Source organism: Nicotiana attenuata, unplaced genomic scaffold (genome assembly GCF_001879085.1).
Source record: "Nicotiana attenuata strain UT unplaced genomic scaffold, NIATTr2, whole genome shotgun sequence".
NCBI classification, from domain to species: Eukaryota; Viridiplantae; Streptophyta; class Magnoliopsida; order Solanales; family Solanaceae; genus Nicotiana; species Nicotiana attenuata.
The window spans coordinates 151,412-168,515 of record NW_017672362.1 but is presented as its reverse complement, the minus strand read 5'-3'; the positions used below and the strand labels follow the sequence as shown (position 1 = coordinate 168,515).

The 17,104-nt window shown below is 38.7% G+C and overlaps 1 protein-coding gene across 1 annotated transcript; it reads left to right on the top strand.

Annotated features, from left to right (window-relative positions):
• The first annotated feature begins 12,029 nt into the window (after window positions 1–12,029).
• Window positions 12,030–13,175, top strand: LOC109212918 (WD repeat-containing protein 43-like). Its single transcript, XM_019376647.1, has 3 exons — window positions 12,030–12,234; window positions 12,314–12,457; window positions 12,759–13,175. The coding sequence occupies exons 1-3, from the start codon at window positions 12,145–12,147 to the stop codon at window positions 12,876–12,878; spliced, it is 354 nt and encodes a 117-aa protein (XP_019232192.1). The 5' UTR covers window positions 12,030–12,144; the 3' UTR covers window positions 12,879–13,175.
• Window positions 13,176–17,104: the final 3,929 nt, after the last annotated feature.

Below are 17,104 nucleotides of genomic sequence, written 5' to 3'. Positions count from 1 at the left end.
ATCAACGCAAGTAATGAGCAAGGACGGTTATCAATTGGGAGAAAATAGGATTGATAGGATAAATGCAAGACAAGTGTTTGGGATCTAACTCTAGATAATTCACTTCTAATGTTCAAGCGAGTCTCTCGAATTCACTTGGTTATTAATTCAAATTTTTAGTAGAAACTCCTCCTCTCGATTGAGTTTCAACTCACCGGATGAATCAATTTTAAGCACGTGAAGATATGCAAGAATTCGTAGTGGTTTGGTCTTTAGGAGAACCTCTCTCGATTATCCTCCTAACTAGGTTTAATCAACAATTCTACTAGCCTCTTTCGATTACTAAGAAGAATTAATGAATTCAACCAACAAGATAGAATGCAAAAATATCACAGGTTATTCCTCTCTCAATTACATTAACGAGTAAATATAGATGCAACGATTAAAACATCCAAAATGATTGAATACATAAAACTAGAGTTAATATCCACAAGCAAGTATCAATATACCAAATCCATCAAACCCTAAAGAGAACTACTCCATAGACATGGAGTAATTCATCACAATTAAATTTAAAGTAAAGAAAAATATAAAACAATCCAAACCATTATCTTGAACTGGGATTGAATGATGGATTTCTTGTGCTCTTGCTTCTCCAATTTCTCCTTAGCCTCCTTAAGTCTTAGATATGTCAAAAGTCCCAAAAATACCGATTTTGCATGTATATATACCAAGTAGGGTTGGGTCCAAACGAAAACACCTTCTTCTACGTAAAATATGACACTTTTTCGGAGTTGTGCGCGGCCGTGCACCTGGAAGTGTGCTCGCGCACTTTTCACCCTGTTCTGCCCCACATGCGTACCCAATGCGCGACTAGTGTGCGGACGTGAACTTTTCACCCTGTTCTGTTGGGAATTTGGGAATACTTAAAATATGAAAGTTGTAGCCCTTTTAAATAATTTTCCAATGATATAATGTGGAGCCCAAGCGGAGATCTAAGAAAAAAATATGTGCATTTTACTAGACAAAGTGCAGTATGCCTGCTCAATTCTTCGTTCGTTCTTAACTATCATCTGTTGATTCCCGAATACGATCCCCGCTAAATTCCTTGGACTTTTACTCAGACTTCAAAGCTACAAATCACTTGAATTCATTCCATAACATCTACATAGCTCGAAATCACTCCTACAAGGCATAAAACACACAGTTAATGCAAAACACTAGCGATTAAAGCTCCGACTCAATTAAAGTGCAATAAATTAGAATGCAATAATCGACTAAAACATGAGATTATAGTCTACCATCAACAAGCAGGTACTAGCACGGATCTAGCAATCACCACGTCCAGATGTACCTGAATCTACACACGAAGTGCAGAGTGTAGTATGACTAAAATCGACCACGTGTATTCAATAAGTAACAGAATTATCCTTGAGCTCAAAGCTGTGATGAGCTCAGAAGAAGACAATCAGAGTCCAATATAATGACAACACATGTATAATGATGACAATAACAATAAACAACTTAGATGAATTATCATAATCAACTCGTTCATGTTACAGAAATTTAGGCATGCTTTCAAGTTCAACAATTAAAACGCAACACTAATAGGAACATGTCAAGTACAACTATCAAGAGGAATGGTACATCTTTATGCCTACATGTCATATATGCATGTCAAATGAATGACTTCACGATGATATTCTCAAGTAGCAACACTCTTAGAATACTCAATCTGTCTATCAAATGCCCACTCAACACACACACAATCACTCAGCACTGTACGAGTGTTTGACATCAATGCCCTTCACCAAAGCACGTATATATATCATTGTGCATGCTCACTACTGGTATGTCAGATACAGGAGGGGCGGATCCTGCCCAAGCGCTAATCAAAGCCTATATGGCCTGCTACGGCGTGCAGCCAGATCCACATAATAATAATAATAATAATAATAATAATAATAATAATAATAATAATAATAATAATAATAATAATAATAACAACAACAACAACAACAACAACGGAATAGGCTAAAAACCATCCCTATAGTTTGCTAAATGGTTTATAAATATCCTCCGTCCAAAAAAACACACGACGTTAATTCTATTAACAAAAATACCTCCCCCCCCCCCCCCCGTATTGGGGAAAATTTGTATTCATATATACATGATGATGTGTCCGGACACGTGGAATGGATAATGAGTTGTGCTTTGCCACGGTTCAAGAGTTACAAACAGGTACGGGTAAAAAGAGGCACGAGACGAAAGGTTCAGCGCCCCGTTCCTGTTTAAGCTTATTTACATACGAACAATGAGACGAATAAACCTGGTTAAAGAAAAAGATGCAAATACGGCATTTAAAGGGTATTAAATGCTGGGGCCGTTAAGGAATATATACATTCAATGTAATGATTATGTAACGTAGCATTTAATGTTATTAATTACTCATAATAGCCTCATTATGGCTTAGGCATAACGTACATCTCCAAAGATTCCCAAAGGGACCTATAAAAGGAGAAATATGTAATCACTGGAGGGGGGTGACTATTGAAATATACTCTGATTTACCAGCTTTCATACTTGGCTGTTCTAAAATTTCTTTCTTTATTTACTTTTCCGATTATTAGTAACCCGATTCTTCTAATTTCTAGCCTTGACTAAAAATCTATTTTTTTGGTTAAACAAAGTGGTTCCGTTACCGGGAATCTGATAATCAACTATATTTCAAATTAATTTTCTTGATTGCATCAATCATGTCAAACAACAATGACAACACTCAAGGAAACCCAGAAATTCAAACAATCCAACAACTTCAGGGAGACTCTCCACGAGGCTCTCCACAAGGCTCTCCACGAGGTTCCCCACAACGGTCTCGGGAAGGCACTCCTGATGGATCTCACACAGATGGACAGGCTCAATTCGAAAATGTTGAAACAATGAATGAGGCTTTGCAAAAACTTATTGCCTCTCAAGTCAATAAAGCTCTTCAGGCTTTTGTTAGCCAATTACCTGTTGCTCCACCCACATCTACTCCAAACAACAATACTTTGGAGAATCCTCGTTATGGGTTGATTAATTCAGGCAGTGGTGGAACCCCTAGTGAAACACAAGAGGGAGACTCAGGTAATCCAGTTAATTCTGATTTACAAAATCTAGTACTAACCTTGCAGAAACAGCTTAAGGAGCAAAATGAACGCATAGAACAAATACCTGGAGTACCGCTCGTGATCAAGGGAGTAGATATAGATAAATATTCCCAACAACCATGGAAGCCAAGTGCTGCCCCCCTCCCAATTCCAAAGAAGTTTAAGATGCCTGATATTCCAAAGTATGATGGTACATCAGATCCACGAGATCACGTTACTGCATTCACAACAGGTGTCAAGGGCAATGATTTGACTAAGCAAGAGATTGAGTCGGTCTTGGTCAAGAAATTCGGTGAAACACTTACTAAAGGGGCCTTAACATGGTATTCTCTTTTACCTGAAAATTCTATAAATTCGTTTGCTGATCTTGCAGATTTATTTATCAAAGCACACTCGGGAGCTCAAAAAGTTGAAAAGTGAATGGAAGACATATTCAAAATCAAGCAAGGAGATTTAGAGTTGCTTAGAGAGTTCGTAGATAGATTTCAGCGGGAAAGAATGACGCTGCCACGAGTACCTGACAATTGGGCAGCCATAGCCTTCGCTAGTAATTTGAATGAGAAGAGTTCAGAAGCCACGAGGCGACTCAAAGAAAGCCTTCGAGAATTCCCAGCAACAACATGTAATGATGTCTACAACAGATACAGTACAAAGATGAGGATTGAAGAAGACGTTATTTTATGACATAAAACAGAAGAAAAGGTAAGCTCAAGGCGTGTGGAAAATGAAAAGAGATCCGGTAAAAACAGGTACGAGCCATACATGGGACCTGCGGGAAAAGACTCACGATCAAGGCAAGATAATCAAAGGTACGATCACAAACCTAGAAACAGGGAATCAGGCTCCTCATCGAGGTTCGGAAATGATCGGAACACACGCGGGTCACGAGACGATGATGGAAGTCTAAAGGCAAGGTTCGGTGGTTACAACTTCAATGTAACCACCTCTGAACTCGTGGCTGTTTTAAGAAGCATGGGAGATAAGGTACGATGGCCAAAGGAAATGCGTTCGAATCCGAACAGACGAAACCCTGATCATTGGTGCGAATTTCATAACGATCACGGGCATAAAACAGCAGATTGCAGGTTTCTACAAGGTGAAGTTGATTATTTGTTAAAACAGGGGTATCTTATTGAGTTATTCAGTGAGAAAGGTAAACAAGCATACATGAAGAACATGCAGGAGCCTCCAAAACCACCTTCGCCCAAGAGAACTGTCAACGTTATAAGTGGGGGTGAAGAGATCAATGATGTATCATATAAAAAGGTTTCAAAAGTAACAATTACCCACGGGAAGCGGCCTCGACATGTACTGGAAGAGGAGAATGTTATATTCAACAACACAGACGCCGAGGGACTCATAACTCCGCATAACGATGCACTGGTAATATCTTTACTTGTACATGACACTAACGTGAAACGAGTTTTGGTTGATCCAGGTAGTTCTGTAAACATTATTTCAATACAAGTATTGCGCGAGATGCAAGCGGAGGATAAATTAATTCCAAAGGCGCATACTTTGTCGGAATTTGACAACTCTAGTGTTGTAACAAAAGGGGAAGCAATACTTACTACATTCGCAGAAGGCGTCGTTAAAGATACCAAATTTCAAGTCGTAGATATGGAAATGGCTTACAATATGATTCTTGGGAGGCCATGGATTCATGACATGGAAGCTGTTCCTTCAATTTTACATCAAGTTATTAAATTTCCATCTCCATGGGGAATACGCCAAATCAGAGGCGATCAACAAACATCTAGAAGCATCAATTCCGTTGCAGATTCAACTGTTAAGGGTGAAGACAAATAGCAATTACAGAATTTAGGTGAGGGTAACACGGTGTCAACCTCACCTGAGCAAAAGCAAACAGATGTGGATTCGAGACCTAATACCATTCAAGAACCGGAGGATAACGAGAACATCAAAACAACGATAGAAGAGCTAGAGGCCGTGGTGTTATTTATACATTGGCCCGAGAGAAAAGTGTACATAGGAGCTAATCTTAGCCCGGAGGTAAAACGTAAATTGATTGAATTTTTAAAAGCTAATGCAGATTGTTTTGCTTGGTCCCATTCTGACATGACAGGGATACCACCGGAAGCTATGACTCATAAATTGAATGAAGATCCATCATATCCTCCCGTCAAGCAAAAGAAAAGAAAGCAAGGAACTTTCAAAAATAAGGTGATTCAAGATGAAGTTCAAAAATTACTAAAAATTGGTTCAATTCGTTAGGTAAAATATCCTAACTGGTTAGCTAATACTGTTATGGTTCCTAAGAAGAACGGTAAGTGGCGAGTCTGTAGATTACACAGACCTTAATAAAGTCTGTCCAAAAGATTCCTTTCCTTTACCGCACATAGATCAGTTAATTGATGCTACTGCAGGGCATGACCTATTAAGTTTTTTAGATGCATATTCAGGCTATAATCAAATCAAGATGGATCCAGGAGATGAAGAAAAAACTTCTTTTATAACAGACAAGGGGACTTACTGTTACAAGGTAATGCCCTTTGGTCTTAAGAATGCAGGTGCAACGTATCAAAGGTTGGTCACCCAAATGTTTCAAGAACATTTAGGTAAAACCCATGGAGGTATATATAGATGATATGCTAGTTAAGACTCAACATTCAAAAGATCATATATCGCACCTGTCTGATACGTTTAAAATTTTAAGAAAATATAATATGAAGTTGAATCCAGAAAAATGTGCATTTGGTGTGGCATCAGGTAAGTTTTTAGGTTTTCTTGTTTCTAACCGTGGTATTGAAGTGAATCCTGCACAGATTAAGGCCATTGAAGAAATCCCTGATATACTTTCAAACAAGAAAGAGGTTCAAAGACTAACAGGAAGAATCGCAGCTTTGGGAAGGTTCATTTCTAAATCATCGGAAAAATGTTTCAAATTCTTCTCGGCTCTTAAGAAGCAGGATAATTTTGAATGGGATGAGGAGTGTCAACAAGCACTTAGGGATTTGAAAACATACTTGTCAAATCCACCTTTGCTAGCAAAACCAAAGGCTGGGGAGAAACTTTTCATCTACCTTGCTGTTTCAGAAGTTGCGGTAAGCGCGATTTTGGTTCGAGAAGAGCAGGGTAAACAATCTCCTATCTATTACGTTAGTAAATCTTTGTTAGATGCAGAGACACGGTATCCACAATTGGAAAAACTAGCACTTGCTCTAATCATGGCATCTAGGAAGTTAAGACCATATTTTCAATGTCATCCCATTGTTGTAGTGACTGCATACCCTCTACGTAATATATTGCATAAACATGAATTGTCAGGGAGGTTAGCTAAATGAGCCATAGAGCTAAGTGAATATGAAATCACGTACTTACCTAGAACGGCAATAAAATCACAGATATTAGCTGATTTCGTGGCTGACTTTAGCCAAGGGATGCAGCTAGAAGCAGAAAAAGAAGTACAAGTACTTAATGGGGCTAATCCAGGAACATGAACCTTATTTACTGATGGCTCATCTAACGTAAAAGGTGCAGGATTAGGAATTGTTTTAGTACCACCTACGGGTGAAATTATTAGGCAAGCTATTAAATATCATTCCGTAACTAACAATGAAGCGGAGTATGAAGCTGTGATTGCAGGTCTAGAATTGGCACGAAAACTTGGTATAAATCAAGTAGTGATCAAAAGTGACTCGCAACTCGTGGTGAACCAAATGCTGGGGACTTACACAGCTAGGGAAGCAAGGATGCAACAGTACTTGAAAAAGGTACGAGAACTGATAAAGCAATTCCAAACTTGGAAGGTTATACAAATATCAAGGGATGAAAATGTTGAAGCAGATGCCTTAGCTAATCTCGCATCCGCAGCTGATGTGGCAAATGATGCAAATGCTTCAGTTATACATTTATTTCATTCAGTTCTCGAACTTGATAAGAATGAGGTAAAATTTAATAATTTAACTTGGGATTGGAGAAACGAAATTGTTGCTTTTTTACAGTGTGGTACCATCCCTGATGACAAAAAGCAAGCGCATGCACTTCGAAAAAAGGCTGCTCGTTACTGTTTAAAACAAGGGAATCTTTATCGTAAGATGTTCGATGGTCCATTAGCAAGATGCTTCGGACCTTCTCAAACGGAGTATGTAATGAGGGAAATATATGAGGGGCATTGCGGGAATCACGCAGGAGGAAGATCACTGGTGAGAACCTTGATTAGAGCAGGATACTACTGGCCTAAAATGGAAAAAGAAGCGGAAAGTTTCGTAGCTAAATGTGATAAATGTCAAAGGTACGGTAACAACATGCATAGACCTGCGGAATTGTTACATCCGGTCATAGCACCATGGCCATTCATGAAGTGGGGAATGGATATCGTGGGTCCATTACCACAAGCAAAAGGACAGGTAAAATTTTTGCTCGTACTTACTGATTATTTCACTAAATGGGTAGAGGCATGAGCATTTAAACAGGTACGAGAAAAGGAGGTCAAAGACTTCATTTGGCGTAATATCATCTGCCGATTTGGTGTACCAAAGGAGATTGTATGCGACAATGGCCCTCAATTTATCGGAGCTCAAGTCACAGAGTTTTTTGAGAGCTGGCAAATTAAGAGGATCACATCTACACCTTATCACCCAGTAGGCAACGGGCAAGCAGAATCAACGAACAAAGTCATAATCAACAATTTGAAGAAACGTTTAGAGGAGTCAAAGGGTAATTGGCCTGAAGTGTTACCCGGAGTGTTATGGGCATATCGCACGACAACATAGACGAGCATAGGTGAAACTCCTTTCTCTTTAGTTTATGGAGCTGAAACATTAATCCCAGTTGAAATAGGAGAACCAAGTACAAGATTCTCACAAGCAACACAAGAGGCTAATGATGAAGAGATGCGGGTCAATTTGGATTTACTGGAAGGCAAGAGAGAAGCTGCATTAATAAGAATGGCGGCACAAAAATAAGTGATCGAACGATATTACAACAGGAAAGCACGGCTAAGGTACTTCAAAATTGGGGACTTCGTGCTTAAAAAGATTTTTCAATCTACAAAGGCAGCCAATGCGGGTAAACTAAGTCCAACCTGGGAAGGACCCTACAGAGTTCGAAATATTGCAGGAAAAGGAGCATACGAGTTGGAAAAAATGAATGGGAAGGTGCTTCCTTCACATTGGAATGCAGTTCATTTGAAGAGATACTACTTCTAAGGAAAAATCCACGGTCAGGTATCACCATGTTAAATTATATTTTTTGAATTATTAAAATTTTACTAACGATTTTAGATGATAGGCAAAACGCTAACCCGTACTAAATGATGAGTCACGACCTGTAAGGCAAAATGGAATAAACTAAAATTCCTAGCCCAGGGTTACAATTATTCTGAGAAGTAAATAGGGTTAAGCAGTCTTCATCTATAATCGCACCCCCGAGTCCCTTATGTATTTCCTTTTCAGGAAAAAGACCAGGTGAAGGAAACTACTAAGTGCTCGAGGCTTCATACTTCAACGCTCAAACACTTGGGGGACTACATAGTATAGTCACGTGTATCAAAAAGGCAAAGAAGATTTAGAAAATCAAGCCTAGAAGAATCAAGTACGGAGTGAAAGTTACGAAGTCATGACATTCATCATAGTATTCTTTTCCATGAGAACAATGGCACTCATCATAGTATTTTTTTTCCCATAAGAACAATGGAGTCATCATAGTATTCTTTCCCATAAGAACAATGGAGTCATCTCTCAAACTCTTCTTAATGTTCTGGAGCTAAAAGGACTATGTACTAAAACGGGTTATAAGTAAAAATCCCGTATCTATTGTTCTTCTTTTGTATAAATCTGTTACAAGGAAAACAGTTGCGAGAAAGTTATAGATGTAATTCAAATACATGTAAAGTATTACTCAAAACTTGTCAAAGTTATTGCAAAAAACATGTGTGTTCCTATTTCTTTTATCGTATGATAACACCATTATGAAGTTGAGATGTCTTCTTCATTAAGTGTCAAAATATAAAAGGGCCCTCTTTTATAAAACTCATGTTATTTAGTCATGGGGTTAACAGAAGCATTTTTCAAAGAACAAAAATGCAGACTATCATTCTAAGACCTTGAAAATCAAAAAGGCAAGGATAGAACAGACGGAAATAAAAGTTTCATAATATTTAAAAACTAAAGACTAAAGTATAAACTTAGTCATCGACTTGTTTATACAAAATGCCCCATAACAAGACTTGGGGACTTGTACTTCTAAAAATCAACCCTTAAGTGATAGCCAAGGGTTTGATTACAAAAACTTTCAAATGAGTCCAAGAGCTTTAAACACACTTTTCCAAATAGATACCTGCAAAGGGAATTTAAAAACATATGTAAATTTATTTGTCTCTAAGAGGAAAGGACTGAAGAGAGATCATCAGCGGGCTCAACTGGAACAGCATCGCCAACAGAAGCAGTTTGATTTTCAACCATTGGAGTATCAATAGATGAAGTTTCAACTTGACTAGCAGTAAGAGGCATGGATGAAATTGAGGAAGGTGTGACACTCGTGGCAATTTCAACAGTCACGGGGACTTCAACTGCGGGAGTCTCAGCCAAAAGAGTTTCAGTCACAGAAGTTCCAGCCTCGGGAGATGAAAAATCTTGTGGTTGTTGTGCTCGTTCAATAGCCTCGTTCACCTTGGCTAATTCAGATTCCAGGTTGAAATTTTCTTGGCCCATTTCTACCAAGGGGTCACGACGAGACTTTAAATAGGTCCATCTTACCTCAACATTGGTTGACTCTTCAAGAAGTTCATAATCACTCTCCCAAGCAGCAACTTCATTCTTAAGTTCTTCGTTTTTAGTTAAGACAGAACTATAAGATGACTGAAGGGTGGTATGAGAACTCTCTAAAGCATGAACCTTATCTACAGAAACTCGCAATTTTTCTTGTACCCGTGAAAGGTTTTGTGCTAATTCCCCTGCATGCATTTCTTTCTGAGCTAGCAAAGTCTTTAGAGCCCTATTTTCCTCGTTGACCTTGGACAGCTGTTCTGAAAAGGAAGATTCAAGGCGTCTTTTTTCCTTCTTGGTTTGGCTTGAAATAGCTTTAATCACTGCCAGCTCGGAGGTTAGTGTTTGAACTTCTTTCTCCAAGGTATTTTTCCTCTCTTCCAAGATCTCCATATCGATTTGTACACTTTCAAACTGGCCCTTCCAGTTGTTTGCCTCCAATTGAGAACCACGGGCAGCTTCGTCTGCATCATGAGCAGTCTTTTCCAAGTCACGAGCCAGTTTTTCCAAAAGAGGGATTCGGGTCATTAGTTCAGTACCGATACGATTGGCCTACACAAACAGAAAAAAAGGAGGCAAGGTTAGGACTCCCGAAGTCAAAAGTCAGAAATACCGTCAAAGTAAAAGAACAGAAATACCGTCAAAGTTGCATGAACTATATCATTCATGAGGGTTATATTACTATGGCTTTCAAGTTTAGCCTTCTCAATAGGGCCAATCAGAGGTTCGAGCCAAGTATCAGCTTGCCCGGACTTTCTTAAAAGACTGTTGTTGGCAGGAACCTCGATGATCACGCTCCTCATAGCAGAACCCCTACTCGAAGAGCCCACTTCTGTACGGTGGACAATGGGGGGATGAGTTACTGAAGGAGGAGCAGTGGAAGGGGTAAAAATAATGGAGGAAGGTACATAAATAGTAGTTGATGAAGGTAAAGAAGCAATCACAGGAACGGAAGAGGTAAAAGAAGATAAAGGAAGTTCATTTAGAACTGGTCCTAAAGATCCACTATCGAAACCACTGATAAAGAGCTGATTTATAGATTCATGAGTGTCAGGAGGAGGAGAAATATCATCATCAGGGATGATTACTGGAGTAATAACAGGTTCGGAAAGAGATAAGTGAGGGGAGACATCAGCCTCATTTTCAGAGACGATACGTCTCCTGACTCTTGGTCTTGACACCAGAGAACCCTCGTCTTCTTCTTCAGAATCATCTTCTTCAGCGGATTTTCTCTTTACAGATTCCAAGAATATATCTTGAACTGAAGATCCCAAGAATATATCTTGATCTGAAGAGGTGCGAGCACTTAAGGAGTCACGGGATGCCAAGATGGCCTCTGGAGTAATTCCTCGAATGGCAAAACCTGATAGAAAGAAGGTTGGAAGTTAGAACAACAAAAAATACTTAAATAGATAAGGTAAAAATAGAAATCCTTACCATGAGTTTTTACTTTCCAACCATAACGGTTGGAAAGAGTTTTCCATGATCTACCCTCCATTGGGGCAATCTTCAGTAACTTTTCTACCCAACCACGGAAGTTGGGCACAGATTCCACAACACCCATGGTTGCTGAAAAGAAAAAGAAGCAAGATTAAGAAAAATAAGCCTTGGGAATAAAAAGGCATGAGAAAAATTTAACACTTACGTGCAAAATTCCACTTCTCAGGGAAGCGAACGTTCTTTTCACCCACTAAACCAGCAGTGGGAGCAGCAACAAACCAGGCATACCAGCCACGGTCTTTATCATCCTCGGGACTCACTAAGACCCTCTTACTCCTGGCTGCTAAACCAAACACGCCGTTTCGAAAGAGCCTAGGGGAGTAAAGATGAATTAGATGGGGTAAAGTGAATTCAACATCTGCCATGTTAGCAAGGTGCCTCAAACAGGCGACAGCTCTCCACACAATCGGACCAATTTGACCCAAGCATACATCGAAAANCACTTAAAAGTGTTTTAAATCATTAATACGTATCAACTACTTTAGATCAACTAAGCCAAACGGGCTCTTAATACAATAGGATAAATTTTTTCTCTTATTATTAAATAATATAATTACTTGCTTATCAATTTTTTTCTTGTTTATGTATAATCTTTCTTCATATTTTTCGCTATTTAAAATATTTTATCATAATTATATAAATATAAATTACATATATTCCTCTCATCAGCGCTCGACTTGGCAAAAGCTTCACTTGCCTTACCCTTGCCTCACCCTAGAGCCGCCCTTGGTCACCGCCCGTGCAGCAGCTGGAGTTTTTACTTTCGTTTCAGATCATCCCTTTCAGCAATGGGCACAACAAATATAAGGGACATTTTGACTTGTTTGAGTCCCTCTTTGGACTTCTTTGCTATCAGTTTTGGTGATGGCCGTATCAAGGTATACTCCTCTAATCATGTTAAAGAAATTTTTACATTTTATTGGAATTTTATTTCACTGTATTACCATTTACTTTCAGATATGGGATACACTGAAGGGTCAGGTACAAACGGAGTTTGCAGATATTGTGTCAACTGAGACAACAGCAAGCTTGTTTACTAAGCCAGGAGGTCATCTTTCTATGGATTATACTTGCATGAAGTGGTTATCATGTGACAGAAAGGTGAAATTCCCTGTCTGAGAAAAGAAAATGTATTACTCCCTCCGTTCCAATTTAGTTTGACTCGGCACGGAGTTGAAGAAAAAAAAAATACTTGTAAAACTTGTGGTCTTAAAAGCTTAATGGTAAAGGCATAGCTTCTCATTTAGGATAAAATGAAAAGTTTAAAGTTAAATTATTAATAAATTAGAAATATGTCACTGATTAATGAAGAAAGCCTGTCACATAAATTGAAACAGAGTGAATATTTAGTTCTAATCTAACTTCAACTCCTTTATTGAGAGCTATTTTACTTGTTGCTCAGAAAAAAAGGAAGCTTGGAACTTCATTATTGGTTTTAGGTACAGGCAGTGGTGATGTTTTGGCTCTAGATGTATCTGCAGGTCATCTCAAATGGAGATTTACTGATTGCCATCCTGGGTGAGTTCTTTGCGTAACTCATAACTAATATTATCTTGACTTGTAGAAAGAATGGTAAATAGCTTTCTTTTATGTGTTCTTCTGCGTACTATGTGTTGGACATTCAATTCGAGGTGTAGGACACATTATGAAGAAAAGGTAGAGTAGCTTTTAGATTGCAATTTGACAAGTATAAATATAGAGGCTCAGAATTTGATGTCTAGCACATATGTCCAACTTCGAAGAAGGAGTTTTTGGATGAATTTTTGTTAGTTCTGCTATTTTGTGATGAAAATATTTTTTCGCCATGTTTTACTCTTGTTGTTTTTGGTTGTCATTAGTTGCTCCGTGCTTTTGTATCCTAAATTTGTAAAAGTAAAGCGGAACCTTCTTTACAAATAAACGTTACTCTCAGAAGTATAAGTAATCGACCCTAGCTCATGCCCATTGTAGTGGCNGAAACAAGACAAGAAGAGAAGTTATATTTATACTAATGGATATCTGGCAAAGAGAAAAAGTATGATGATGGGAGAACCATAATAATGATAACTGATACTTCGTGAAAAGTGAAGCCGAAAAGAAAGCCTAAAAAAGTGCTGCAAAATAGTACGACCAATAAGAGAATGACACGTGTCTAGTGCATTAAAAGGAAGTGACAATTGAAGCGTCAACTCTGTCAGAGCATTAATGTTGACAAAAATTCTCCTTTAATGAATTCCACTTCCCAAATATTCGAACTGATGAATAAATGGAAAGTGGGGGGACTATCTGTATTGGGAAAAATTTGTATTCATATATACATGATGACGTGTCCCGACACGTGGAATGGATAATGAGTTGTGATTTGCCACGGTTCAAGAGTTACAAACAGGTACGGGTAAAAAGAGGCACGGGACGAAAGGTTCATCGCCCCGTTCCTGTTTAAACTTATTTACATACGAACAATGAGACGAATGAACCTGGTTAAAGAAAAAGATGCAAATACGGCATTTAAAGGGTATTAAATGCTGGGGCCGTTAAGGAATATATACATTCAATGTAATGATTATGTAACGTACCATTTAATGTTATTAATTACTCGTAATAGCCTCATTATGGCTTAGGCATAACGTGCATCTCCAAAGATTCCCAAAGGGACCTATAAAAGGAGAAATATGTAATCACTGGAGGGGGGTAACTATTGAAATATACTCTGATTTACCAGCTTTCATACTTGGCTATTCTAAAATTTCTTTCTTTATTTACTTTTCCGATTATCAGTAACCCGATTCTTCTAATTTCTAGCTTTGACTAAAAATCTATTTTTTTGGTTAAACACCCCCGACTAATGGCGGAATTGGTGGGTCTTTCATTTAATGACGTGGCGGTTTTTAACTGGGCCACGTGGCGATTTTTAACTGGGCCACGTGGCAATTTTTAACTGGGCCACGTGGCGATTTTTAACTGGGCCACGCGGCGATCTTTGACTGAAATAAAAAATGAATATTATTTCAACCCATTTACCTTATCCGACCCATTTACAAATATGGGTGGAATTTATCACACCCATTCCCACTAATCTGACCTCCCCCTTTCTTCTTCTCCAATCATAAACCCTATCATTGGAAAACTTACAGAACATAAATAGACCAAATTTACATTGGTAAATTTCAGTTTCAACTTCCTACAACGGAGCCACAACAAATTTTGAAATCATAATCGCATCACTGTCAACAGGCTCATCTTTCGCATCTTCATCTACTTGATTCACATTTACAGCTCTAGAGCCATTCACCACCACAAGCTTAACCTCAAACACCTGGGTAAAAAAGTTTGTTCACCTGCACAGGTGCGGCTGCCTCAAACACTTCCTTTACTTCACTTTTGACTGGGTGAAGCTCCGACTGTGTAATCGCTATCAAATCTGACTGTGGAGGTGTTCTAGCAGTAATCAATAGTTGAAATCAATCGCTCGATGAGTTGGGCTCCTTATGGTTCGAGGAACAAGAAGTGGCACCGATGACGATGATTATACCATTGATAAAAATAAAGAGATACAGAGGTTTAAGCCAAGCTATAACGGCACTCCAAATGGTTGGTAATTCGTTAAAAACCCGTGGAATTGACGCTTTTAATATCACTGCTAAGGAAACTGCCCCAATTTATATTAGCACAACCTTCAGTGATAGAATTAAACTATTCGTCGATGGTGCCATTTTAATTTCTCCGATAACTTTAACGAAATTATTTGTTTTTCCGGCTAGAGTTTTGAATTTTCCGGTGAGTGATTTAATTCAGCTCTAAAGTAATTTAATAAAGGCACAATGTTTACACCCAAAATCAAGCTTTGAAGGAAAAGGAAATTTTGGGCAGAAGCTCATATGAGCTTTTCAGATGACCAAGATCCTAACTGGGAGAAGAATACTGAAAATCGGTAGGGTTAATGTAGTTTTATAACCCATGTAACAAACTTAGGGTCGGATCAGGTAAGTGGGTCGAAATAAGTTATTTTGGCCCGAACTGCCACGTGGTCCAGCAAAAAATTGCCATGTCATTAAATTGAAGACCCACAAGTTCTTCCATTAAACGTGGGGGTAATTTTAATAATAGAATTAACGTCATGTGCTTTTTTTGGACGGATAGATGGACGGAGGGTATTTTTAAACCATTTAGCAAACGATAAGGGTAGTTTAGGCCCTTTTCCGTAATAATAACAACAACAACAACAACAACAACAACAACAACAACAATAATAATAATAATAATAATAATAATAATAATAATAATAATAATAATAATAATAATAATAATAATAATAATAATAGTAAAGTCAATATGGCCTGCTGCGGCATGCAGCCCGATCTACAGTAACATTTTCAACACGCCTCTAAGGCCCACCTTAACCATCAACCTCTCAAGTCTCAAGGGCTCACAATCTCATACCACTCATCCCAATAAACGATAACATGTGATGCAATAATGCACGATGAACAGAGACTGAGATATAATATGCAAGTGACGAATCATGACTGAGTATATAATTACAGTCAAAGCAGATAACTCAAAACAACAAAAATAGCCTCGTTAGGTCTCAACCGAATTAACACATAGCATAAACATGATTTCTAACGTGAGTTACAACTCAATTACTCTAATAAGTAGGAATTTCACGAATAAAACAAGAGTTGATAGCAGCACAGTACAAAAATCAACCCGGATCGTGATTTATATGGTGCACGGCCACACGGTCGTCACCTAACATGCGCGTCACTCTAACACAACACAAATAACATATTTTTTAGGGGATAAATACCTCAATTCCAAGTTTAGAAATTTTACTTACCTCAAAATGCGCAAATCAATACTACAACAAGCCTTTGCCTGGCGGATCGGCCTCCGAACGATCCGAAACTAGCCAAAACAACTTAATTTAATCAATACAAGCTATAGGAATCGATTCCATATGATAAAGCTAAGGTCTTTAACTAAAATCGGAAAGTCAACCCCGGGCTCGCACCCCCAAAATCGGAGAAAATTCATAAATTCTGAATACCCATTCAATTGCGCGTTCAACCGTACTAAAATTATCCAATTCCAATCACAAATTGACCCGTAAACCATCAAATCTTACTCTCCAACAACATAGTCTAAATCTCCAATTTTCACCTTAAACACCTATAAACTAGGTGTAATAATCAATGGGTATCAATATTTATCAATAAAAATGATGAATCTTCACTTACCTCTTCAATTGTAGTCAAAACCCTCTAAAAAATTGCCCCTACCCGAGTTAATTAGAGAAAAATATGAAACCCTTCGATATAAGTTTTGCTAGTCATTCCACACCTGCGGCTCACTTAACCGCATATGCGGTTTCGCAGCTGCATCCCAATTGCGCATATGCGGTTCCGCGAGTGCGGCCCAATTGCGCATCTGCGGCCCTCCTGAAGCCTTCGCTTTTCCGTACCTGCGGATAAAATCTTTGCATCTGGGAGTCCGTTTCTGCGGACAAACTTCGCACTTGCGCTTCCGCAAAGGCAGCACCCCGTACGTATCTGCGACCACTACCTTGCCAGCTCAACTCCGCTTCTGCGAACCTGGTTGCACAGAAGTGCGTCCGCTTCTGCGGAATCACCTTCGCATCTACGCTCCCAGACTTCCTTCCCAAATTTTGTACCTGCGCACAATAGGCCGCGTCTATGGCTCCGCACCTGGGACCAAACCACGCAGGTGCGGTTACACCATACCTGAAGCTTCATCATTTCCTTAAGT